Raw genomic sequence first — 27,247 nt, forward strand, 5'->3', positions numbered from 1 at the left:
ATCAACAAAAAAACTGAGTCCTAAATTAATGGAACAGATGTAAAATTATAAATGTACTAGTTTCACTGTTTTATTTTTTAATTAAATCTAATTAATCGACATTTTATTATCTTAAAATGCATATTTTTATATTTAAATAAAACGGTAGTTGATTAAAATCGAACGCAAAATTATCATATTTCTTAAATTATATATATATATATATATATATATATATATATATATATATATATATATATATATATATATATATATATATATATATATATATATATATATATATATATATATATATATATATATAGGTGATTCTCACGAAACATGACAATTCACTGTCCCTTGCTCTAAGATCTAATACTATAATACTAAAAGAACTCTTTTTTGAAATAAATTAATAAATAGCATTGCTGTTAGCATTTTAAAATGACTTTGCACTAGCATTGACTGTTTTGTATACTTAAAAAATTTAATTGAATATCAAAATGTCATTTTCCTGGCATGTCCCAAACAATATTTCCTATAATAACTAGCTTCAAAACTTCCCATACATTTTTCAAAATCTAATTTTTTTTTATCTTATCCTATGTAAGCATTTCTAGAATATACGCAGAGGGCATTGTTTACTAAAACTTCGTTTAAAATAATTTTTTCTGTCAATAATTCGTTTGTCGCATGAAAATCTGTCATTTTCCTGGCTACTTTTATTTAGTGATTTATAACCAAAATAGATAGCGCCAGGAATCAATATCTTATGTTCATAAATTGATTAGATACCCTCCTATCTGAACATGTCTTGTTGCATGAATAAAGAGCCAATTTTCTATCTCAAAATCTATTTCAAAAAAATTTTCAAGATGAATAGGTTTTTATGCTGTCATTTTCCTGGTTTCTTGAAATCATTAATAACAAAAACTACATAGATTTATCAGAGTTATTTTAAGAAATACTGTTGCTTTCTGCAGAATATAAACGTCTTCGGCCAAAATATTAAATTAAAGTAAAGTTATATGCTATAAAATAGCAAATTTGTCATTATCCTGGATGTCATTTTCCTGGTTTATGAATGCCAGGACATTGAAGTGTTACCAGAAATTCTTTTTAACTGCTAATACTGAAAAGAGAGAAAGCAAATATTAACCTAATACCAAGTTTATGTATGGTTGTAATATTCTTGGATGTAATCAAAGTTATTTATTTATTTAATGATTGATATTATACACAATTTCATTCAGTACATATCAGCAACAATTTTTTCTTGTTTCCTTCTACAGTGGATAAAAAGAATTAATTTAAGCAATTTATGGTCCATCTAACATAAAGGCTTAAGTTGAGTTACTTACTATTAACTTAAAATGACTTTTTTTTAAACTTCTAAGCTAATATGTCATTTTCCTGGCATTCAAGATTTAGTGAATTTCTATTCTATTTTTTTTCTCGAGCAAATGTCAATAAACAACACTGCTGTCTATGAGATATTAATAAGTGTAGCTAAAGAAGTATACAAAAAAAAATTTAGATTATTTTGAAGACTTTAAATTTGAGGAATTTGTTTGGTCCGAATTGTCATGTTTCGTGAAAATCACCCATATATATATATATATATATATATATATATATTCCGAATAATATGTAGCTTATTACATGAAAATTGTATTATTTTACCAAAGTTCATTCAATGGCATACCTGCCAACTGTTACTCATTTTGCGTACTATTTTATTTTTACATTTAAAGGGGTAGTAAAATGTATGCTTACTACTTATTGCTTGCATTTATAAATTTAATTCAAAATGATTTTGACAGCCCTTAAGTTTAAAAAAAAATCTACATAAATATAAATGTATAAAAATCCCTTTTCGGTTGGTTTAAGCATACGCCAAAATGCGAAATAAATCTTCGCCTGTAAATGTGATTTACTTTTAATCTTACTGCCACTGGGGTAAATCATAATCGGAGGGATTGCAAGTTGGCAGGTATGCAATCGGTTAGATTTTCCTTTTTCTTACTGAGGTTATCTGAATTTTAATTGAAACCTTCTTTTCAAAAAATAAATTATTTCAATGTTATACGAAAGACATTATCTTCAAAAATTGCTCAAGAATTTCATTCATTAAAAGAGAAAGAATCAAATCAATAGTATGCTCTCAATATTTTTATATATACAAAATATACCAAAAAACACAGATATTAAGAAAAGTGACAAAAAAGATAAAAGCATAATCTTAATGAATCATTTATTCGAATCTCTGAAATGTCACTTAGAGCCTTCTTCAAGCAAGGATTAACTGAGATTTTGAAATGTCGTCGAATATAAATTCTCAAAATTCTGCGTATTCGTTCACTTTCCGTGTTAACGTTTTTGTGCTGTGTAAATTTTCTTGTGAGATTGCAATATTTTTATTTCATTAGTTCACAGATACATTCAAGCATATTTAAATCTATAAATTAATAACATTTAGGAAGTATGAAATAATACGTATAACAGTTGGAAATAGATGATCTAGTAAGTTTGCATACTATATCTTTTAATCTTTGTACTATGTACATTCACTAGTGCAGTTGAGGTACAAAAATATACTTTGTTCTCGGTATGTGTGATTATTTGATAAAATGTTTGAACAACATTCACTTTCAGCATCTTTAAACAATGATTACTTTCAACAAATACCAGAATTCAATTTTAACCGCTTGTCAATCTTCACTATTGAAACTGAAAATCTTGCTTAATGAAATAAACCATTTATTTGTGAAGAATGATTGATTATTTAGTGATTTAAACTACTTTTGCAAAATTAATCATTAATTAAACTAAAGTGAATGCACGTTTTAGGGTTTCTTAACTTTACAATTCAAGTTAAAGCCTCATTTTCAAAATTATTCATTGCATAAAGGTAATAGCAATTATCATACTGTAGTAATGCAAGATATAATAGTATAACAGTAATAATATATACAATTTTTAGTATTTCTAATAATATATTCTGAGTATTTAATCTCAGTTAAAAGACACTTTTTCCCATCTGTTGATATTCGTTTTCATAAGATTAACGTGTTGCACTTTATCTTTCTTTCATTACTATATTTTTAAAGATCATGAAATAGCTAAACCTGTTCAAACTATTATTTCTCATTTAGTCACAAAAAATTAAATACTATTGCATGATAAGATATAAATTTTCTCAGCATATATTCTTAACTTGAAAAACGAAATAAAATCTGTAAACTTTCTTCCAAGTCAATTAGCTTATTTTGTAATTTTTTAGTAAGTAGTTGCAGAAATACAAAATAATTTTTAGTTATTATTTTGTATTTCTGCAACTTTTAGATTGATAATTTGGTAAATCATTTGGCACACTTCATCACTATAAAAATTTGTAAAAAACACCCATACTATTTGTCTACATAAATAAAAGTAAATATTTAATCTAGGTGAATTTCTGCGCGTAAAAACTATATGATAAGAAATATTAACATTAATGTCTAAATTAAATCTAACTCTAGTATGTTAAGTAATAATATTAAATCAAACATTTGTTTCCTTTATTTCGTTAACCATTAACATTTTCAAAGAAAATCTTCAATTAGTTATCTGATGTTGCTAGCACAAAAAATGTTTACTTAAAAGTTTTTAATACTTCCATTATTCTTTTTCAAATATGATGCAAGCAGAAGATTAAGAAGAAATATGGAAAATATTATTAACTACATTGATGAACAAAAGACAAGCCAACTCTTTTTTAACAAAAAATTAAATTCCGTTTCCAAGCAACAAAATTAAATTCATTTTATGTGAAGAAAAACATTATCAAAAAACAAAAGGCATCTCTATATTTTTCTGAAAAACTTTCTTTTAGTAAGCAACGATATTTTTACCCTTTATCTAATTTAGAGATAAACTCGTTTAATGATTTTCAGTTTTATTTTGATCTTTTCAAATTGTCCTCAGACATCAAATCATTTTTAATTCCGAATAATCTATCAGATTTAACAATTGAACCAACAATATTAATTTGTTCCACAAATATTTTATTTTCAGTGAATAATATGACCTTTTATCAACGTCTAATTGTTTGCTGTCATAGCGCAGGTTGTTTAACTAAACTTGGCATTATTTCAATGTTTCGTTACCAACTCAATCTTCTCGTTTTTTTTAAGTAACTACTTGCAAGTAATTTTTCCACTTGGTGTAATTACTTTTCAAAACATTTTTAGAAAGTAGCACTTATAAAATCAATAAAGAAAAATTCATTAAACTTATTTCCAAAATTTTATAGCCTTATCGCTAAAACGAGATTTAGCTTTGACCTTGGATCTCAAATTAGTTCTTAATTTTAAAAATCCTACGGTTGGTATTATTTACGACTTTTTTCAACAGTCGTCAATTGTTTCCTTGCAAAATATTTGTTTAATAATAAGTAAATTTAGTTCTTATATAATAACAAGCACAGTTCGTGCTATGCTTTATGTATTTCAAACTCATTTAGATTAAAAACCTGAGAGCAATTTTCAATTGTAAGTACTAATAAATTGATATTGTGTGTTATTTTTATTTGCAATTAGCTGCCAAATTGTATCAACTTCGCTTACTTTTATCGCCTGCTTACATCATTTAAAAACTAACATCACGCTTATAAAAACGCATTCCATTTATATAAAATTTGAATTTGTAAAAAAAGATAGATTATTCTGTACATGAAAATCAATTTTTTCTACATTTAACAAAAACAACTATCTTTTAAATTATATGTTGAAAAATCAAAATTAGTTAATTATAGAATTTAAGATACTCTTCAAAAATATACCCGTTTTTATACTGTGATTGTTTTTACCAGTGAAAATAAGAAAGAGAAACATGTAAATAAATTTTAAGCAAAGATAGAAATTTGATAAAAATATCAATAAAAACAATTCTCAGTTCAATCATCGCATTATCAGTGCTTTAATGCTACTGACTTACACTGCAAGGAACTTTTCCAAACTTCATCTGTAATCTACTTGTTGACAAGTATGCAGAGAAGAGTTATTATTAACTTCAATAAGCTTCCAGCTACATGTTTTTGACAAGCGGAGCTCTTTCTTTGATTCATTTTAAATGGTTTCTTCGTCCAATAGTTGTTTAAAAGGAAATTTCAGTTCGCACTTTTCAATTATGGAAATATTGAGTTTCATTCGTGTTTTGCATACGGTTCTAGAAGTTTCCCTAATGCCAAGGTATTTGGGTGGGTCAAGTAATACTTGGCATTGTGACCTGCCTTTAAAAATAAAAGCATGTTAGAAAAATAAGCTCAAATGTAGCATAAGCAAAACACACATGAAGGTGTTAGATTACTTTAAAGCATATTAATAATAACAGACTTGACAAAAATTTAACGCCTTATAGATCTAATTATACGTTTTTTTTTAAAGCCTTGCATTTAATTTTTAACCGTCATCGAGTATAAAATAGTCTTATAATATTTTTACGGCTTTTCAAATAAGATAAAAAGTTGACGACAAAATAATAGACGCTTGCTTAAAAATTAATAGATTGCACCAAATGGTTAAAGAAACCCTTTCATGAATACAGTTAAAAAATTTTGATTTGAGACGATTTATATTCATTCAAACTCATAACTGAAAAGAGCCCTGTATCGATTAGTTGATAGGTTAAATTAAACGTAGTTTTTTTTTCAGAAAAATGTATCATTCGGGCTTGAAAAGCGAAATAATTTTATGAGAAGTTTTCAACACAGTTTCCCTTCCTACAGGATGATGAAAGTGTGATTGTAAATTTAATGTCTTAAGTCCTCCAGTGTTTCACGTGCCGCTTAAGTTAAATAAATTGCTCTAGTTGTCACTAGATTGGGGCAGGCTGGATTATTAATTGGACAGCAAAGTAGTCAATTACAATGAGTGAGATACGTCCTCTTTGATCCACATATGAGTGTGGTACATTGCACTCTATGCAATGGTGCTCTTATCTATTTTCGTGTGCTCATGTTTATTTTGCTTGCATCATCATTGATGAATCATTAGACGTGCTATTTTTTAATTGGAGTAGCTTTGACCTTAAGAGATTGTATGTGTCCAGACAAAGAAAGGTTTTTCTAACTCTTTATTGAAACCAATCGAAGCTTAAGATTATAATCACTTCCAGTTTGCAAAGATACATCTTTTTCACTTAATGGGATAAAGTTACCATCTGTTGATCTTACATAACGTGCAAGTAAGGATTTTTCATCATGCTGTCGAAAAAAGGACATTTTCTTTGTTTAAATAGAATGATTAAATAAACTTGTTTTTTTATGATTCATTTGCTGCTCGATAATTTAGTTAACAAATTATATGCATGCAAGCAAGCCATCACTCTTATGTAACTTGTATACTTTAAAGTAATATTTAAGTGCAAAATACTAGTATTGTCTCCATCTTTACTTAAATGTAATTTAAAATTCTTAAAAGAATATAAAATATCCTTACTTTATCTTCAATATTTTCATCAGCACCAGCTGATTTTAGTAATCTATACAAAGTACCGTTGTCAGGAAGAGCAGAAGCGTAATGAAGTGGCGTTCTTCCTTCCTGCAATTCAAAACAAAAACATGTTTCTTTTATTGTTTATTGGAATTACATACATTTGCAGACTAGGCTAATAAACCTTTGTCAAATCGAAGTACAGATAGCACTATACAGAGAAGGGCAGCACGAAGATACATCCAGGGTAACAGCGGGATTCGAACCCGCTACTTCAATGCTTTACATAGTGTTAGGCGGGCGATACCACTCGGGCAGGGAGTTCCCCCAAAACATGTTATTTTACTTTACAATATGGTTTGCGAGCACAGCCATTTCATGTATAAAAATCTTTATTAATTAAATAACTAATTTATGTATTTATTTATTGCTATACATGCATATGCAGGCTTGTTTACTCATTCTAAAATGCGATTTACTATTAGCACTGTCAATTTGAAGAACAGATTTCTCAAATTAGAGAAAGACATTTCAATCAAAACATTTAATCTATAGTAACCTGGAGGTAATGAGTTTGAGTCCCACCTGGTCACGGGATGTATGTTTGTGATGTCTTTCTCTATCTTGTGTTATCCGTACTTCAGCTTAAAAAGGGCACATAATCTGAGGTTTGTAAGTACACAAGCCTGAGTAAGTGTGCTTAACTATAAATAAATAGATGCATCTAGATTACGATGGGACTCGAACCCACAACCACTAACATCAGGGCTCTCCCAACATATCTTTTACATCCCTGATGCGAAATAGTTAAGCTACTGATTTTGTTTAACCTTGTCCAGACCTTTACACAGTCACAAATTTGCATTTTTTATAGTCTTAAATGTTGACAGCATACCTATAGCGTACATAGGAAAGAAACAGTTAACCGCCTAGTTAACAGATATTATAGTAACTGACTAGTTAACAGATATTAGTAACCGACTAGTTAACAGATATTAGTAACCAACTAGTTAACAGATAATTAGATATATATCTTAAATGTAAATAGCATACCTATAGCATACATAGGAAATAGAAAATTAACCGACTAGTTAACCGACTAGAAGTTGACATGTGTTTGCGAGGTAGACCTAAGTGGTTATCAAGTTGAACAGTATTGCGTCATCTCAAACTATACTAATACTGTTTAAATTACTTAATTTTACGCCATTTTTTACCAATCAGCATAGTAATAAAAACCATATTTTATTGTTAAGTTTACTCAAACCTCATCACAGTGCATTTTGGCTTCTCCATAGAGCTAAAAAGCACGGTATTTTTTCCATATTCTGGTAGTTTTGACCATATCTTTTTCGTAGTATAGAAACAAGCAAAATGCTTAAAAATGAGTTGTCAGTAATTTTTTAAAATTTAGGGGTTACACTATCATATCAAAGTCATTTTAAGTTTCATAACCTCACAATAAAATTAGAAATGTTATTGTTTATAAAGTTAATATTTTTCATGCATATCATAGAATCCTTCACTTATAGTACTATCAATATTTAAATCAAAACAATTAAAAAAATCAAAATTATAAGAAAGAATTTTAATCTACTAATATCAAGGCACGAAATGTTTCTGATATTTTTTCGTAATACTTTACAATGACTTAAAAAAATTTATATATTAAATTAGCAGACAAAATCATAAAAATGCATCAGGAATAATTAATATCATACTAAAATTTCTTGAATATTTTTTGCACCAGTTTCGACTTCATTTAACAAAATTAATCTTTTAGTCAAATTTATAAATTAAATATTTTTTGGTAAGCAAGATTTGCATACACAAATTTTCCTACTTGCTAAAGGGTAAGTCAAAAATATTAAAAAGTCAAGTTTTATAAGTATAATTATAATCTATATAATTACCGATAATGTATGAAATCGTCAATTAAGAACGTTGGAATGCAAATCTTAAATATCTGAAAGACTGAGTTTAATTTGCTTAAGTAAACATATTTTTTAACTAACTTTAAATGCAAGAAATACTTTTCAAAGATATTTTATTTACCTTAAATACATAACCGGCCTCAAAGAAAAAAGGTAATTAAGAATAGCTTCAAAGATGAATTTGCAAATATTTTGCAATCCGAGCATGAGTAAGAAGTAAGAGTTAAGAAACTCTTTTATATCCTGAAGTTAAACATTTGCAAATTAAATATAAAGTCAAAAGACTCAAGGAAAAGCGAAACATATTTATTTTTTATCTTAAGACAAAAAATAGCTATCTCATTAATTAAACTTCAAAGAATACTAAAACATTTTTCATCACTGCTTTGAATATTTTTTTCTAAATATGTAATTTACCTTCAATGGTGGCTGCATTTTAACTTGCAAAACAGTGAAAGTCATTAAACTTAGTAAAAGTAAAACAATTGTCTCTCAGATATTTAAATTAGAGTTAATTTAAAACTTCAATATACGATGTCAATTTTCAGGTATAACATCAAATTGCAACGAAATTTAGAACACAAGAGACAAAACTCTCAAAGAGTATTTATTTTTGTATTTTATGCTTGCATTTCTAGATAAAAACACAATAATATTTTTTTAACTTAAAGTAATAGGATTTTATCACATCCAGATTATTTTATCACATCTTTTTTCTACCACGCAACCACGCATCTTTTTTCAACCACGCGTACGATATTCCGGATCAAATTATTGAATGAAGTACCGGAACTTTGGATGCAATATCCGCAATATCAATTTTACCGTAAAATGCATTTTTACCTTAAAATATAAAACGTAATTTCTTCAGTAGTAATTAGAGTGATTCAGTAATTTTACGGAAATTACTACTGCAGAAATTATGGTATACCAGATTTGTTGTTTCGTAACATGTTCCGGTATGAAAATGAATTTTGCGATGTCGGTACTTCATAACGTAATTTGATTCAGGATTTTTTATATTGAGCATGATAATGTTTCTTGGAATTTATTTTTTGAAGATAAGAACAGGTATTATATTGATAAAAAAACTTTTTTCATTTAAAAAGCTTAGACAATGATTTCTTTCCAAAAATATAGAAACATATTGTTAAATTGAAATCTTTGCAACATATTTATTAAATTCTAGAATAATTGTCTGCGGTCTAGAATATTTACTTACTAATAGTTAACACTTGCAGTAAATTAGAAAAATAAGGGACGCAATTATCGATGGTTAAGGGACACTCTGGTCCAATTCTTCTCTACTTTTGTATACTTAAATTACTTTATTTCAAGCTCTGTAAAATATGAAAACTCACAATTCATCACATTTCTTCATTTTCGGAGAAACTATGTGAAAATAACATTTTATCATATTGAGGAAATTTGCTATCTTCACTTGTTGTTAATGCGAATTTCGTCAAAATCAATTGTCTTAGTGATAATTTTGATTAAGATACCTGATTAGATAATCCAAGATAACATAAAAAGAGTATTTAGGAGTATGAATGAATAAAATCTCACTCATGCCCAGTTTTCGAAACCGAAAACGTGTTTGTACGCATTTATTATACTCTAAAGTTAACTCTATATAAATTCAACTCAAGTAATTTTATAAATAATTTCACTCTAGTCCATAAATAAGTTAAACTTTAAATTACACAATCAAAATATTATTATACTGTTTAAGTGTATAAAAAATGCAATGCTGAACTATGCAATCCAAGAATGAGAATTTTCTTCCAAAAATGTTCATTCACTTGATCATTAAATATATTTGCCCGGCAAAATCCCGCAGACAATCATCGTTAATACAAAAATAAGACGAACTATTTTTTAAAGGAAGAAATGTATTTTTTTTTTCTTGAAAATGTGGTTTGGTGTAGTATTAATTTTAAAATGAATTAATAAAAAGTTACCCACTCATTTTGTATTTGTATATATTAAAAATCACCAAGTAGTATAATGGTTCAATTTTCTTAAAATAATTTCAATTTTTAATTAAAAGATAAAAATTTCTCTGTATAAAGGTGATAAGATATAGACCACAAATTATTCAGCAGAATTAAAATTCAAATAGAGGCTTAGTATTTGCATTCTGAACTTTATTTTTAAGAAAAGTAAAAAAAAATGTGCTTTTTAACTGAACATATATTTTTGCTACAGGCAGTTTAAAACTTTATTTCCCAAGTTGCTTTCTCCTTTTTTTTAAACTTGCCATTTAGTTTGTTCTTTTATAGAATAAAAGATTTTTCTACTGAGTTTCAAATTTTTTATCCTCGACCTTCCCTATCATTCGACTTCCATACATTCTCCGGTTTTATTTAACAAGAATTTGAAACAAAATCGTTTAAAGAAATACAATGTTGATCTTATTTAAAGGTTTTAAAACATGTTTTACAAAGTTTTATAGTCCTTTAAAATTTATTTTTTGCATTTCATTATATAAATATTTTAAGTTTTTGAATATACTAAAAGGTGCAAAATAAGTAATAAAATTTATAAAAAGTATTACTCAATAAACATCAGCAATGTCATTTTCTTCTTACGGTTTATTTTAGTTATCAAAATTCATTTTCAAAATCACTTAATATGTAACATTTCTTTACGCAGTACCAAAGCGTTTCCATAGTAAATTAAAATCGTGAATTCAGTTGACTAAACTTTTAATCAATTGAGTTTTCCCAGAATCAAATTCAACAATTTATTAGCTATTGAGTACTCTCAGAATCAATATTTTATTTGCTTAAATTTTGCTTGATAGTTTATGTTTTAATGCTTTTATATATTATAGACCAAAAAAAAATTTAAAACAATTTTATGGAGTTTTTAAAAAAAATCTATAAGGGCTGATCAAATGGAAATTGGGCATGCATGATTAGATACAGCAACAGAAGTAAAGGAAAGACAGTAAAGAAAGATTGAAAAAGAGCACCGCGGATTACGTATAACTAATTAACTGCCCCCTGTTAGATAATTGAAAAAGATTGTAAGAGTCGTACTAAAACTGGATGGAGTCTTAAGCAGTGTAACTCGCAAATTGCTATTTTAATGTCAGAAGATCATTGCATCGTTATTTAACTTTTACAGAGTGCTACATAGATGTCACGACTCAAAACTCTTGGTTTATCTTTGTTCTTTCATCAACAATGGCGATGGATTCATGGATTACTGTCTTTGACTTTCCTGATACCATTAAATGATAAATCTCCGCATCACCTTATGCTCACCTTATATGTCCTGTTCACCTTATACCAACACGAAAAATACTTAGATACGTTGTTCAGTTCGAGACGATTTTACATAACTGTGAATGCTTTAATATGAACCACACTAAAAATTTCCGGATCAAATTACGGTGAATAATACTGGTACTTTTTACCGTAAAATCCATCTTTACCGGTACATGTTACGGATAAAAAAATATCTGATTTGTCGTAATGTTTACAGTAATAATTACCGTAAGTTCACTGAATCACTCTAGTTAAATACATAATACTGTAAAAATTACGGTATAATATTTTACGGTAAAAATGTATTTTATGATAAAATAGATTTTACGAATGACGCACCTAAAATGCCGGCATTTCATGCCGTAATTTGATTCGGATTTTTTTACTGTGTGGTCAGTATAAGCATTATATAAGCATAAGCATGTTTCTCCGTCACGTTTGTTTCTAGCGTTGACTCTGCTCAGACGCTATCACACGCGTTCAATTTTAATTATTTATTTCATATATCCTAAAATGATATCATTATTTATAAGAAAAACAAGCAATGAATGCTTACGTTATCAGGACCATCCATAGTTTCAGGAAAATGCGAGATTATATAAGCGGATACATCCGTATGTCCATGAAGAACTGCTAAATGTAGAGGGCTTGCACCAACATGATCTCTACTAAGGGCGAATCGTTTTCTGGTAAGTACTGAACGCACTTCTCTTAATTGTCCTTTAGCAACGGCTTCGTGAACAGCTCGTATCTTAGCCTGCAAAACAATTAATATTATAATCATAGTACTTTTTTAACTGCAAAATAAAATTTAAAAAAATATATTTATTACTTATAACAAAATTCCTATAACCAATAAAGAATTGAGTAGATGAAGATAACAAGTATTGTTTTTATTTATTCATATTTTTTTAATTAGTATTTTTTAGAGATAAATATCTTATTTTAGTCTTAGATAACTATATAACATTAATCAACAAAGATTGTAATTAGAGTAGATGTAATATGGCCCAGACAATGGCAGAAAATAGAGAATACATATACACGATATTGTAGCGGTACGGTCATGCTATTGTCAATGTTTAAAGTACATAATATTTCCAATTTAGTAGAAGGGGGAGTTGTTTGGTAACATTAAAGTCTTGAAATTGAATTTGGGCTCAACTCGTAGAAGTGGGGCTCAAAGTTTAAATGCTATTGCAAATACTGTCTATGATTAGAGCAGTAGGGCGCAGTACAACTGACGTCAACAAACAACACCTTGCCAATGGTATCCTATGGCTTCCGATCATCTGATGAAAGGTCCAAATTTTTTTTAGTGATTGTACTGAAAAGATGTATTGTGATTTTGCATACACGCTCATGAAAATTGCATTTCTGGTATGTTGACAATATTTAATTTAAAATCCTCATTACATAGCCAAGTCAATATGATTTTAGTTGAAATTCTATTTCGTACAAAATAAAGCTAATTACATTTAAAAGCAATTGATATGCACCCAAAACATATGAATTTGTTGCCTTCCTCAGAAACTAATCTTAATATAAATTTTAAAAAAAAGCACTACTCATTCAAAATCACACAGTATAAGTACTCTTAATAATTTATTCGAATTATTTTTTTTTATTTCATACATAACTTAAGTGACTGCTTGCTGAAATGTTCATTAATAATGAAGCATAACTCTGACATCAGTTTTATTTTTTGTATCATTTTTTAAATATCATAATTCCGACTTACGAAAAAATGTGCTTTTATTGCCTACAAATCTCATAATTAAACGATAAATAACACTTTTTTTCATATCTCTTATATTTTTTAGCCGATTTAATAAAATTGATGATGTACGCCTATAAAGTGGCACTCCCTCCAAAAAATAAACCACTACTTTTTAAGGTATCATGGAAAGTTTCACGAAAAAGATGATTTTTCATAATCCAAAAGTTGTCCAAAATATCTTAAATATACTTCCTCAGTATATTCCGGACTGTTATTAACTATTAATTGCAGAGAAATAGAGAAAAATATAAGCCATAATTGATAAGTTAATAATAGCCGCATTACATATCTAGTTTCTATTTAGTTATTTATTTATCTTAAAAAAGCATATTTGAATGAGTCAGGGACATTTCTTCTCCAACTTCAAGTTTATGGACAAAAACCAACGCACTTCGATTCCATTTTATACCACAATGCGAACTCCGGTCAGATGGAACGGGGGTTCGATCTTCGCCTCCGCTAATATTCACCGGGTACATGCAATATATGCGCTCGTAAAATCTGTGGAATCGAAAGTCTTGTGATCAGTCATTGAGCAGTATCCTGCGAACAGGAATCTGGAGAAGAAAAAAAATTTCCCTTCAGATCTATGTCTAAATTGAGGAAGTGGCCTCACAAATGAGATCTACCCTGCAGAGGATCAAAATTGTGAAGATAAGTCTTCGGACATCCTCTGGGATATTGACCAGACTGTCGGCAATTACCTATTGTGCAGCTCTAGTGTCATGTTAATAAAGTACCTATCAATACCACAATATCAATTCAGCGCTTGACCGCGCACTAAGCCATAATTGACGATCTTCCAAAGCATTAAACTAAAGGTTGCATTTTCAACTTTTTTTTCACTGAAGTTATATACTTTTGGCAATAAATCATGTTATTATTTAAATAAATGGGCAAAATTCAATTCTACGTCCTGCTGTGCTGCAAAATGTAATAAAATTCTTCTTTCGCTTGCACACTGATATATTGTCAACTTATGTTCATTAAGTGTCAACTCTTAAATGTTAAACTTTCCTAAAACAGATTTAATTTAAATTGCGTCGAAAAAAAATCATAGATATTTTTGAACTGAATTAAGAAAAAAGACGGGTTAATTTGGAAAGCTTAATGGCGTAAAAGAAAAGAAACGAAAAACTGTTAAAAGAGAATGTCGAAATTACTTTCTTGCTTCTTCCAAACATCAACAGCTGTCTTTTAATGTCAAATGCAGTTGAGTATTAATAAGCGAATGAATTTAAAATGTCCTTTAGCGCTAATAAAATCTCTCTTTATTTAAGAAAGCGAAATAAAATGCATCTTAGTTCCATTTCATGCAGTTTCTGCTGACGAAAATAGATTAACAAACTGGATTTAAAGAAACTAAATTGAAAGAAAAGTTAATAAAAAAAAAGAAATGTAATTTGTATTGTGATTATCGCCTATGTGACTTTTTAGAAAAGAACTTAAAAATCAACAAACGAATGGTAGAGGAGTACGTCTTAAAAGCTAATTTTTATGAGGAGAAGATATCAGAGCGACAAAGAAATCATTACAATAATTTTATGTATTTTCTTTTTAAGATTTAAGTCTTTTTCTTTCATTTTTCTCTCTTAATGTCATGACTTTTTCCTTAAAAAAAATCATTCATTTGCATAATTATTTGTCATCGGAGGTTTAAACAACGTATTTGAGTTTTTAACTAGAGGTTTAGTACTTCCGATTTCAGTCAAGCATTTAATTTTGTTCTGATGGATTTAAAAAATGTAAAGTTTCACCAAAGTTTTTCATTTTTATTACATTCGCCTTTGTTTAAACATCATACTTTTTTCTTTCATGAAGTTTGATCATATTTTTCCGTTTTCTGAGATTAATCTAGTTTTTTTTTTACAAACTTATCAGAAAAAAGTGCAAGTATAACGAACAAAAACATACTAGAATAATTTTCCGAAGCATTTGAAACTAAGAACATCGCTCTTAGTGTATGCTCGGCAGGTTTTATTCCAACGAAAGAGTTAATTATAAATCTTGTTTCACTCGCCTAATATTCCTGATTAGAAACTCATTTGTGAACTTCCTATTTTGGTCATAGCTCAAATTGCTCACTTAAGGAAATGAACATAGCTCGATATGCATATTTACAAGATGGACAAAGCTGAAAATGTGTGTTTCAGAAAATCGACATAAATTACAATAAGTATTTAAGAAAATGAATACAGCGCAAACACTTTGTTAAAGTTAAAATTAAATTTTAACAACTGAACCAAGAAATATGTTTACTTTTTTAAACACTAAATCCAATCATTATGGAACAAATTTAAAAACTCAGGGTTCAAATTTAAAAACTTCTTTTCCTTAAAAACCATTATTTTTCTGATGTTACAAAGATGTGAGAACCAAGGAAAGCTTCGCTCATGAAAAGATAAAAGCAGGTTTTAAATGGGTCTTAGAAACCTTTGAAAGCGGTTACGAAAATGAAACAAATGTTAATATTTAAATGTATTTTTTGCCTTTCCTCCTACATGCTATTTTTGCAAGAAATATATCGTAATAAATATTCATTTTATTTGAATCTCTAAATATAAATGTAGTTTCAACATGAATGTAGTCTACACTCAACTACATCGTATATTGACTACATAGAATGTAGTGTATATAATGTAATAACGTATATTTAATATCTCGTTAATATCTCTTACGTATATTTAATATCAAAATTAATTGGAATTTAATTTATTTCACACAAAATGTTCAATTTTTTTTAAAGTACAGCATAAAGTTACTTTGTATATATTTAGAAAAAAGTATTCTTGTCATCGCAGGATAATAATATTTTTAATATCCTGAAAAATTATTGTAATGTTTAGGAATTGTTTCACACAAGGAAAAAGTATGGTCAAAACAACCAGAATATGGTAAAATTTGCTACGTTTCTGGCTCTGAGGAAGCTGCAAAAACTCGGTACTTTTTACCAAAGCACGTTGGTAATGAATTTGATAAAATTAACAGTAAAATATGGTTTGTATACAGTAAAGTATGGTATGGATAAATGTGGTAAAATTTTCTAATTTTATCATGGATTCTCAGAGCATGGCATAAAAATCATTTTTTCGGATAAATTTATTTTTTCAGTTGGTATTTTTTACTAAATATGTGGTAAAAAGGACTATTATTTTGAAAACCTTAATTTCCGATAAACCGTTATCATCTGAGAAGAGAAATTAGCAAATAAATGGGTTAAATACCATATATTTTGGGTTTATTTACCAGATTTATACTTTTTTTCCAGAAATATCACTATGTTTGTATTACCAGAATTAATGTTTTCTCCGTTTTAAAACAATCAAAAATACTGGCACTGCCATCTATCAAAAATATTTTGAACTATACCAAAGAAATCTGGACTGAAAAACGTATACCCTGTCACATGAAAAATCCGCTAAAAGTATTTTGTTTTACACTTAACTGTATTCTTGTTATAATTGTAAGTCTAATTTAGCATTTTTCTGTACCTTTTTTTTATACAATCTGGTCTTTTTTATGCAATCGGGCAATCTGCAACTTTTGAAATAACCTGATAAAGTGATTATCGGTGCCACGGGTGCCTTTCTTTCTATTTTGTGCAAAAAGATCCCCATAAAAGTTTATACAATAATAAGTGTATACAAATAAGTGTTGTACATTCTTTAAAGTACTATATGATATATTCGCAATAAAAAAAACCAAAATAAACTTATTTGAATTTTTTTTTGTGATTTGCCATAAAATTAATATGATTTTATCAAGTACAGTATGTTTCGTGGTTAACCTCAGTTCACACCAAAAAAACTTATAAACATACAATTGAAAAGTTTTCAGTTTGTCTTTATATTAACAAAATTCAATCAAGTGAAGTATATTTTTTATGTAAGTTTTTTTCTGTTTACGCCAAATCCTTTACAGAAAACATTTCATACATTTGAAAACCTTTCGAATTTGTCACTAGATACTGAGATTTAATGAAGTATAGCATATTAATGTAAGTTTTTTGTCCAAAGTATTGTAGTTTGAAAGTTTTAAATTTTTATGAAAGCTTTTTGTACACAGAAACCTTCATGAAAAAATTTAATACATTTATTTCTTTTAATTTGTCTTCAAATTACCAAAATTTAATCAAGTATAGTATATATCTTATGTAAGTTAACATCAGTTTACACTTGACTGTGTTTTTCTGCAACTTAAATCTGAGAGTTATAGAAAGAATCTCATGAACTGAATTACTTAGACCCAAGTAATTTTACATCCTTATTTTATAGCCTTAAAAAATACCTCTGTTGTGTAGAGGCATGAAAATATATTGTGGTAAGGCATGCTTCAAGAAAAGGAGAACTAATTTTCAGACACGTAAAGTTTTTCAAAAGAAACTCATATCTCTTGCTTTAGCTTTACGAAGAATAGAACTTTAAATGTAGATAAAATGATCATTAAACTGAAAAGACAATTTTTTATTTTTTAATGTGTCACTTTTTTAAAGCTAAAGACGTGGTCAGGTTTTATCATGCGGAAGAATGCTTTTTCAAGTTTTTTTTTCCAGTTTTATGTGATATGGGTTATGCTTTTGAAACCATGTTACAAAAAGTTATTTAAATAGTAAACTGCTTTTTGGTTGCAATAATAACGAAACTGTGCTCGTAAAGTTAACATTCTTCATAAAATTTTTCAATAATATTTAGTAATTATGTATTCCTTTTTCTATTTATGTCTCTAAATATTTACTCACAATTTAGTTCACTTTTATTATGTTCATGTAACTTATCTAGTATTTTTTAGTGTTTTATAATATTGAAGTTCGTTTTTTTAATGTTCGAAATTGTTATAATTTGTTTTTTTTCTTTGTAGTAATCAATAACAATATAATTCTCTTTTTTTTTGTTTATAATGTGCACTATTTGTAATGTTTCTTAAAGAGTAATTAACTTTTGTTCAAGTTTAAACAACAAGCAATTAACTTTTAAGTAATAAAGTAATTAACTTTTGTTTAAGTTTAAACAACATAAAAAATACGTAAGCTTTAGTAAGTTTTTATGTAAGATTTGGCGTATAAGTTCATACAAATAAAAACTTATAAGTAATTGAGGTATTACTTATTCATTTGAAACAAGATACATTTTGATATTCCTCATCAAAAATAGATTTCAAAGAATATTTTTGAAGAACTGTAATGTCTTTTTGAGGGGATGTTATCCATTTAAGAAGAAAAAAAGGCGGTAACTTAATCTCGTTTGACATCTACGCGATGCATCATTGTGATAAAAAAAAATACACAGAAAATAATTTTCATTTCGGACTTAAGAGAAAGCGTTAAAATTACAAAACAAACGCTGAGTTGCATACACGAAGTATGACTAAACATTCTGAGAACAGTAAATTATTTTGAAAAATTACAAAACAAACACTGAATCGCATACAGAAAGGATGCCTAAAAATTCTTAAAACTGTAAATTATTTTGAAAAATTCACTCCAAAATAAAGAAAGTAAGTATACATGGACATTTTTCAAAAAGTCTAAAACAATTATACATCATCAAAAATGTTGAAGCATGTTGAATATAAGTATTGTTCAAACTTTCTATAACCGTAATATGGTGTACCATACGTACTTGAACCCTATATTTACAGAACCCTATATTATTTTTCAGAGTTGATTACACAATACCTTGCACTGTTAAGACTAATATTCTAAAATTACGGTAAAATAACCTGCAGTCAATCCATTTAATTATCCGTAAAGTTTCTGATAGAGAACATTTGCTTTTACATTTATGGTTCTGAAATCATTCACAACTGGTATGGTTAAGAAACCCTTCATTCAAAACAAGACGGTTTTTTAACCATTCGAAACTTGCGTAGTTTCAAAACCGTAAAAATAAATTTAACTGTGCATTGTAGTTAGGCTTTTTGTTAGGTAATAGGCATTGGAATTAGGTTGTGGTTGAGTTGTGCTTCATTAAGTGAACTATGGAATGTGGTTTAATTAGTTTATCTGGTTGTTTCACCTATCGTAAAAGATGGTAAATACTAAACTTTTTTGTGTTAAGCAGCTTTATGGTGCTGCCAACTATTCGTGAATGCTTTGGGGCACAAAATGGGGAGTGTGGGACACTGGAAACTCTTCGTGTGTTAAAGGGAATGGAAGAGATATTGTGGTGTCAAGGCTGGGACCCGAACCCCCGTTCTGTCGGTCACGAGATATACCTATTAGCCATTTCGGCTATAATATGCACCCAGCTGCAAAGAACTTAGGGGCTTCATTAGGTAGGCCTAGTTAGTGTGATAAAATTATGGTTGTTTAACCGTATTAGGTGAAAGCAGTTAACAGTTTGAATACCGTAGTATTTATGGTTATTTGACTGTTTTGGTTGAATATGGTAAGATAACGAATACAGAAATTGTTATTTAACACTCCATCCGGCGCGTTGATCTGACAGATACAGGCGTGTCAATATCTCTGCTTTTGTCTCCTAAAACATTTTCTTACGACCTTGACCTTATCAGTATCTGTCCATCTGACCCCCTGCTACTTTGGAATGCAGTAGTGACCAGTTCGGTGTAGGAAAATTTCCTGTTTCTAAGCTTGTTTGAAATTTTGTATCTGTTAGATACACGCGCCCGATAACGTTTGTCTCGTGAAGCTACATGGAAGTATCGAGATTCCCTGAGCGTTTTTGATTTATCTTTTTCCTACGATGAGTGCTAAACGCTTTTTAGATTTGAAAATTCAGAAAGACCTAGAGCTAGTTCATAGTATTCTATTTAGTGATGGAAATGAGGAATTAAATGCTGAAGAATTTGATGAAAGTGATGCTGACGAAGAAGATATTTTAGAAACACGTGAAGTTGATTGTCATGGCAGTAAAAGTGTTTATAATGACTCAGAACTCAATGATGATAATAATGATGATTTTTATGTAGGAAAGGACAATAATACTTAAATGGGCAAAACAGATCGGAAGAAAAAATTTGACTTAAATTTAGGATCGGATTCAATTATAATAATTGATTTGTCACTTTTATATTATGTATTATTTGTGCATAACTGTCCTTTTTATACTTTTTCAACAGTTTAACATATTTAATTAAATGTTTTTTACAGCATTTAACTTTTGTAATAGCGTTTGTGATTAATAAATAAAAATTATTATTGAAAATATTAAAAAATTAAATAAAAATTAAAAATATACATAAAAAACTAATAAAAGGTCCGGGTGTAAAAGCCTGGACCTAAAAAGAGTAAAAATAGGAGATTTAAAGTAATACATATTAACAGAAAACACACAAAACAGAGATGTATCTGACAGATACATCGCGCCCGATGCCGTAAGTTTCGAGACGCGCCCGACGGAGTGTTAACCATTTTCTGGCAGATTTGGCTTTCGTATCCTCAACTTATGGGAAGTAAATGCTATTTGGGAAATATTCTCCCGATAGTTTTGTCTGGGCCAAGGTATAAAGATCGGAATTCTTCATGCTATTTTAACTTTTTGCGTGTTTTACCATATTTCTAGAATTTTTAAAGTGATTCAAAATACTGCTGCACACAATTATAAAATTCTTTTACCCAAAAATAATAATAATGCAAAAACAAATTTTTATAATTATTTTTTTATTTTTAATATTTTATTTAATAATAGTCAAAACAATTTAGTATTGTATGGAAGGCAGTTTTTAGCATCGTTTTAAGTAATGTAATTTTACGCGGAAAAATGCAACATTTGAACGTAAATGGTCGAATTGTTCCTCAAAATTTGACTTTTAAAAAAATCGGATATTTTAATTTCGATTTCTTAAGAACTATTCGACCAATTTCGTTAAAGTTTTGCATTTTGCCATATAAAAAAAATTGAAATGACGCAATAAATTGTATACTTTACAATTCAAAAAGTTTTTGTCCATTTTTAAGTAAAATAATAAAAATATAATAAATAGTTCATAAAATTTATTTTCTCCATCAAATTATTTTTATATTTATTAAAATTTAGAGGGGAATTATATTTAGATCAAATTTTAAAATTGTGCATGAAATTTTCAATTCCCTAAAAAAGTCCTCAAAATTTGATGAAATATGCAAAACGTAAAATTAATATTAAGAGTTCCAAACATTCGACTGTTCCTCTGACAAACAATTGAGACCATATTTCGAAGATTGCAACTACCCTTTATATTTTGAAGATCAGAAATTCAAATCGGTCGATCAAAAGATGTGTTTAGAGAAAGCACATTTTTGTGTCTGATTTCGTAACTTAGAATATTGTCTGTACTAACGAATTATCATATTTAAGATCATCCCCTCGAAGCATTAACATTGAGACCTAGTATGCAAAATTCTTATCATAAGATCAAAAGTTGTTCAGCGTATTTCGTTTTTTTTCCGCTCACTGCACATAATGTGTTTATTTGTTTTAATATAGTGAAGAAGCATTTTTATCTTACATGCACCCTTGAATTTTTGTTGGAAAAATGTTTTTAAAATAAACAAGATTCCTCAAATTATCGCAAATACTCAAATTAATGTTTTTTTTAAAAACTATTTAAAATAATATAATTTGCCGTATTGATCTGTTAATTTAATTTATTCAACCACCTCGGAAAATCATAGAAATCGCCTAGTTTCAAATGTTTTCTTTTTTTATTTGTTCTGTTTTCGTAAAGGGGTTAAAAGGAATGCAGAAAATTGAATGCTAGAACGTGAAGATCCGATCAAAAACTATTCAGTGAGGTCCATCTTTTTTGACACACTGTACATATACATTAGAAAAATCCACATAATTTACGAAAAAATAAAATGAATCACTTTAGGATATTACTCGATCAGAGTTACGGTACTCACTGCGGTATACGGTAGATGGTATATTTCGATTCAATCAAATACACTAACTAAATGCGTGATTAATCTTAGGATTGTAAACAATCAGTATTCATGTTCTTAAGATTGAACTTGAAGGCAGACAAATCTGATGAAAAAATACATTTCATCAAGTCGTCAAATTGTTAGATATCACTCTTCAGAAAGATAATAATTTGATACAAAGAAATTATTTGCACTAAATTAAATTGTTTCAAAGTTTTCCATTACAAATGACACAAATTATGCACAAATAAAAATTCTTTTTTACGTTAATTAATTACAAATACAATTACATGCTTTAACATGTCAAGAGGAGGAAGTGAGATTTTCCTAGAATTAATGTTACAGTGCACTCACCAAGTTGTCCCATAAATCTGATACCTATACCTATAGGTAATCTGAAACCTATAGCATGCTTAAAGAGTCCGTCATTCACAATTCCAGAATTTAACAACCACTCTTAATATTAATTATCATAGGCAGATCGTAGCTGCTATTTAGTTGATTACTAAGACGAATGTTCTAACTTTACGGACTGCTCCTCTTGCATTTTGAACCTTGCTAATAAATATCCTCGTCTAAGAGAGTGTATAATTATCTGTTGTTTAAGATCCTTTAAGGATTTGATAAATTAAATGAAACAGTAATTTAACAGTGAGTTCATTTCAAAAAGATTTCTTAAAGTTATTAAAATCTCTATAAAATAGCAGACAATATCACCAGCTGGAGTGAATTGGTAATTTCTTAATTTTCTGAATCGTAACTGCAGTAAATTGTTAATAATTTACTAATTCAAGTAGGTGGTTGCTTTTAATTATATTTTATACTATACAATATATTTAATTTTAACAAAAAGTTCAGTCTAAGGACTACTTTATATTATCTCCTTTTTACCTGGACTTTATATATACTTTTAAAATTGCCGGGAGAAAAATCTAAAGTTATCACGCCTTTGCATCGATTAAAAAATTGCCCTTAAGAAAATGAACTCGAATATGTTGATGAACCAATTGATCAGGATATACAAATATTTATAATGGTCACGGTTATATATAACAAGTTCTGCCTTCTATATGTTCTGTTTCTTTCTTGAAGTTTTTATTTTCTATAATTTTTGCTTGCTTTTTATTTTGTATTTTTTGCTTAATATGTTTTATTATAGTTTCATTTTTTTATTGCTCCTCACACTATTGAATTAATATATTTTGTTTTGACTATGTTAATATAATATTCGAAAGTACATTTTTGTAGATATAATCGTATGAACGGACGACTAGCTTATATCTTTCCCTTTTTTTATTTTCCGGCATACCTGCCAACCTGCCAGGGAAAAAAATAGGAACACGTCACACGGTCGCGACATTAAAGTTTACTTCTTTACACTAAATGTTTGTATAATTGTAACTGTATAAGATTTAATGTAACAATTATTATTGATTATAATACATATCAACTGACAAGATTTCTGATTATTATTCTTATTCAACAAACTAATCAAACAGAAATGATAGCTGATTTTAGTAATTTAAAACATATTGAAAAACAAAATATTTTATTATTACTCAAACATATGTGACAATAAACACATATAAAAAAAATCAATTATTCTTGTTAAGTGCTACAGTTGTAGCAGATTTGGCTGATTTTAAAAACTTTTCATCGAACACTTGTCTATAACAAGGCTGAATCATTTGGGACTTGGCAATCAAAATTGCCTGCAAAGTAGACGCATTCATGCTACCCCTAAACTCAGTCTTATTTTTTCGCACTAGACTAAAAAGTCTTTCACAGGCTGCATTACTGTGAGGAAATGTTAAAATTCCTAACATCACCCGTGATAATCTCGCATATTTTGGTTTTCCTAGAGGACCTTTCTCTTTAGAGAGTTCTGCCCACTGCTTATCAGCTCTTTCATTATTTATAGTAGATTCAGGACATTTTTCAAGCTGATAGGACAAAAACTCTGACTCGAGAGTATCAACTGCATCAAAATATGATTCACAATTTTCTCTAAGTAGCATAGAGGGATATAAGTCAATAAAATATTTCACAGATGAAAATGTCTTCTCAGTTTTTTTAGACATATCAGCAACTTCAGCATGTTCTAATAATGCCAAATTATGAGGGAAATTGGCAATTATATAATCACAAGATGCACAGAAGTATTTTCTCACATGAGAAAAAAACTCTGTTCTTTCTTTGTTAGAGAGTTCTTTAATGGAGTCCTTGCATTCAGAGCCAACAACTAACTCATCATCTTTTTTTTGGTTCTCAAATATGTTATACCTAACATCAAATACAGAGTTTGAACTGCTAATAACACTTACCTTTACAAATCTACTTAATAATTCAGTGAAAAAATTTGCAAGTTCACGTTTTGTTTTGTGAACCTGAGGTTCTTCATATAGAAACAATATGTTGAATTTTTCAAAAACGATAATGACATTTTTTAGAAAGAAAGCTAAAGAATGATGCAAATTAGAACTAAGGACGAGAAAAATTCTTTCATCTCTACCTAAAAATTTCTTTAAGTTCTCTTGAAAAACTTTTGTTTTTAAACCTTGCTTAAACCCATCATTTGACTTCATTTTCTGTTTAGATTTCATCTTTTTTGAACAGACTGGGGCAGTATCGGAAATCTTGCGCTTAGTATTTTTTATTTTAGACCCCTCACCTTCTGTTTGAACATCTTCATTTGTTTGTTGCTTCTGTAATTTTGGTATTACATAAGCCGAGATTTTTGGTGAGAAATCTGTAATTACTTTGCTCTCAGAACACACTTCTTTGAAATATAAGAGAAGACTTCTCCATTGTTCAAGTAAGCGAGTGATACATTTACCAAGGGATAACCATCTTGTCGCACAATGTTTTAGGATTTTTTTACCACCTTCTTTGTCAAACATTTGAAATTTTTTTAATTCTAATTTTCGTTTCCCACTTCTATGAAAATAATAATAAATATCTACAAGTAGGTCATCAAATGAAATGGGCAAAGTCTTTGCTCCTTTTTCAGCCGCCAGGTTGATCAGATGACAAAGGCAGCCAAAAACTAACATATTAGAATGATTTTCCTTGAGATATGCACCAACTCCTTTGTTTTTCCCCATCATATTCCTTGCATTATCACAGGAAAACGATAAACAATTTTCCCATGGTATGCTGTGTTCAGAAAAAAAGGCACAAATTAGATTGGCAATATTTTGACCTGTACTCGAATCATTTAAAACTGGCAAAGATATAAGAGTGCAGCTCAATAACTCCAACGCATCATCGAAAAATGTGACCACAATTGGATACATTTGATTGTCCGACGAGTCATTACTCCCATCTGTCGCTACATTAAACACATTAGTCTTCAGTTTTTTTATAATTTGCTCGGAAGCGTTATTTGCGATTTCTTTAACCAAATAACTAGTTTTCGTTCTCCCGCACGAGTATTTTTTTACCTCCGGAGAATTTGGAAACATCGCACAAAACAACTTTGATGCATGGTCCGCAGCAGCTAACGGAATATTGTGTTCAAGGAGAAATCCTGTGAACAATAGTTCGCTTCTAATTGATTGTAGATCAATAGCGGACGACACAAAATCGGAAATTTTTGCCGACTTTTTCATATTTGTATACGCGGTAGCATGCTTGGCTGTTTTCCCGTGTGAAATGATATCACACTTTCCGCCATGTGCTATACTAATGTCTGTATTGCAAGCAATACACAACGCGTACGATGTCCCCTTTCTTGATGAAATCAAATTCTTCACTATAATTGTCGCGAAAACACTGACTTCGCCGAATTTTTGACATTTTTTCAAGCAACAAAACATTCAAAGCTAAACTCAAATCGAAGAGACGCGTTCCGAGTAAACATTCAACACCGGTACGGTTGCAAGTAAACGACAAGGAGACAGGAAGTTAAAATTTCCTCTTGGTGTCTGTGAAGCGATCCGTACATACGTCATCGAATATACGAATGGCGCTAGAGGCGGAGCTAAGTGATAACGCGACTTGATTGGATTTCGCCAATCGGACGTGGATCGCTTTTTAGAGTTAAAGAAAAAATTACGCTATGATGAAAAATCGGAAAATTTTGACCCAAAATCGTATTATCGGAACAAGGCATAAAAATCGGAACCGTTCCGATAAAATCTGTACACTTGGCAGCTATGTTTCCGGCTTTTTAATTTTCTTTTAAATGTTTAAATTTAAAAAAACAATTTATTTAGCAAACATTTTTCTTCTTCTCTTTAACAATAAATTGTTTTATTATTTTTAATTTACTTTATGGGTTCTATGTACTTGCAGCTTATGCGAAGTAAATGAGACCTATTATTACTTTTTCTTAGTTTTCTCCGTTAATCTATCTTCTCTTTCTTGTCTCCTTATCTCTCTATAAATAGACATATTATAAAAGGTAACATAAAATACGCCAATTCAAATTTACTTTAAAGGTGTTCGTTTTATTAAACTTCAACAGATATGCTTAAAAACATCAATATTTGAAAAATGTCTAATAGAAGATTTTGATAGAATAATATAAACTATTTAAAAGAATCTCTGGAAAAAGTGCTTCCCTTATTCCTTCAGAGAGACAATTATATTTTCTGCAATCATCTATTTAAATAACGTTAAAATATAAGACAAGAAACAAATGTTACCATATAAATTGGAACAAGATCTAAAAAATCTTGAACTTGTTTATCATCCGACATTCGCTCAATTAGTCTATCTCCTTGTCCAGCTAGCACAACATGTTCTAATCTTAGCAAGTCTCCTTCTTTTATCCAATGTTCTATCAACTCATCTAGATGATCTTCTTAAAATAAAATAATTTCAATAAAAATAGGGAATTCAGTGCATTAACTGGAATAATTAACAAGAAAAGATGCAAATGTGTCACTCTTCAAACAAGCTGAATAAATATATTTAAGTATAGAATGTTAACATTT

General features: G+C 28.8%; 1 protein-coding gene across 1 annotated transcript in view; it reads right to left on the bottom strand.

The window, feature by feature from the left end:
• Window positions 1-3,254: 3,254 nt before the first annotated feature.
• The window catches only part of LOC107446646 (uncharacterized), a 222,840-nt gene continuing 198,847 nt past the window's right edge, over window positions 3,255-27,247 (bottom strand). The window contains exons 19-22 of the mRNA XM_016061338.4: window positions 26,957-27,114; window positions 12,218-12,418; window positions 6,459-6,560; window positions 3,255-5,251 (exon numbers count right to left, since the gene is read on the bottom strand). Of these exons, the coding sequence (XP_015916824.3) occupies window positions 5,165-5,251; window positions 6,459-6,560; window positions 12,218-12,418; window positions 26,957-27,114 (548 nt within the window). The 3' untranslated portion in view covers window positions 3,255-5,164. The remainder of the gene's footprint in view (window positions 5,252-6,458; window positions 6,561-12,217; window positions 12,419-26,956; window positions 27,115-27,247) is intronic.

The sequence above is a fragment of the Parasteatoda tepidariorum genome, chromosome 11, assembly GCF_982258835.1.
Source record: "Parasteatoda tepidariorum strain Cologne lab strain chromosome 11, Ptep-v5.0, whole genome shotgun sequence".
NCBI lineage: Eukaryota > Metazoa > Arthropoda > Arachnida > Araneae > Theridiidae > Parasteatoda > Parasteatoda tepidariorum.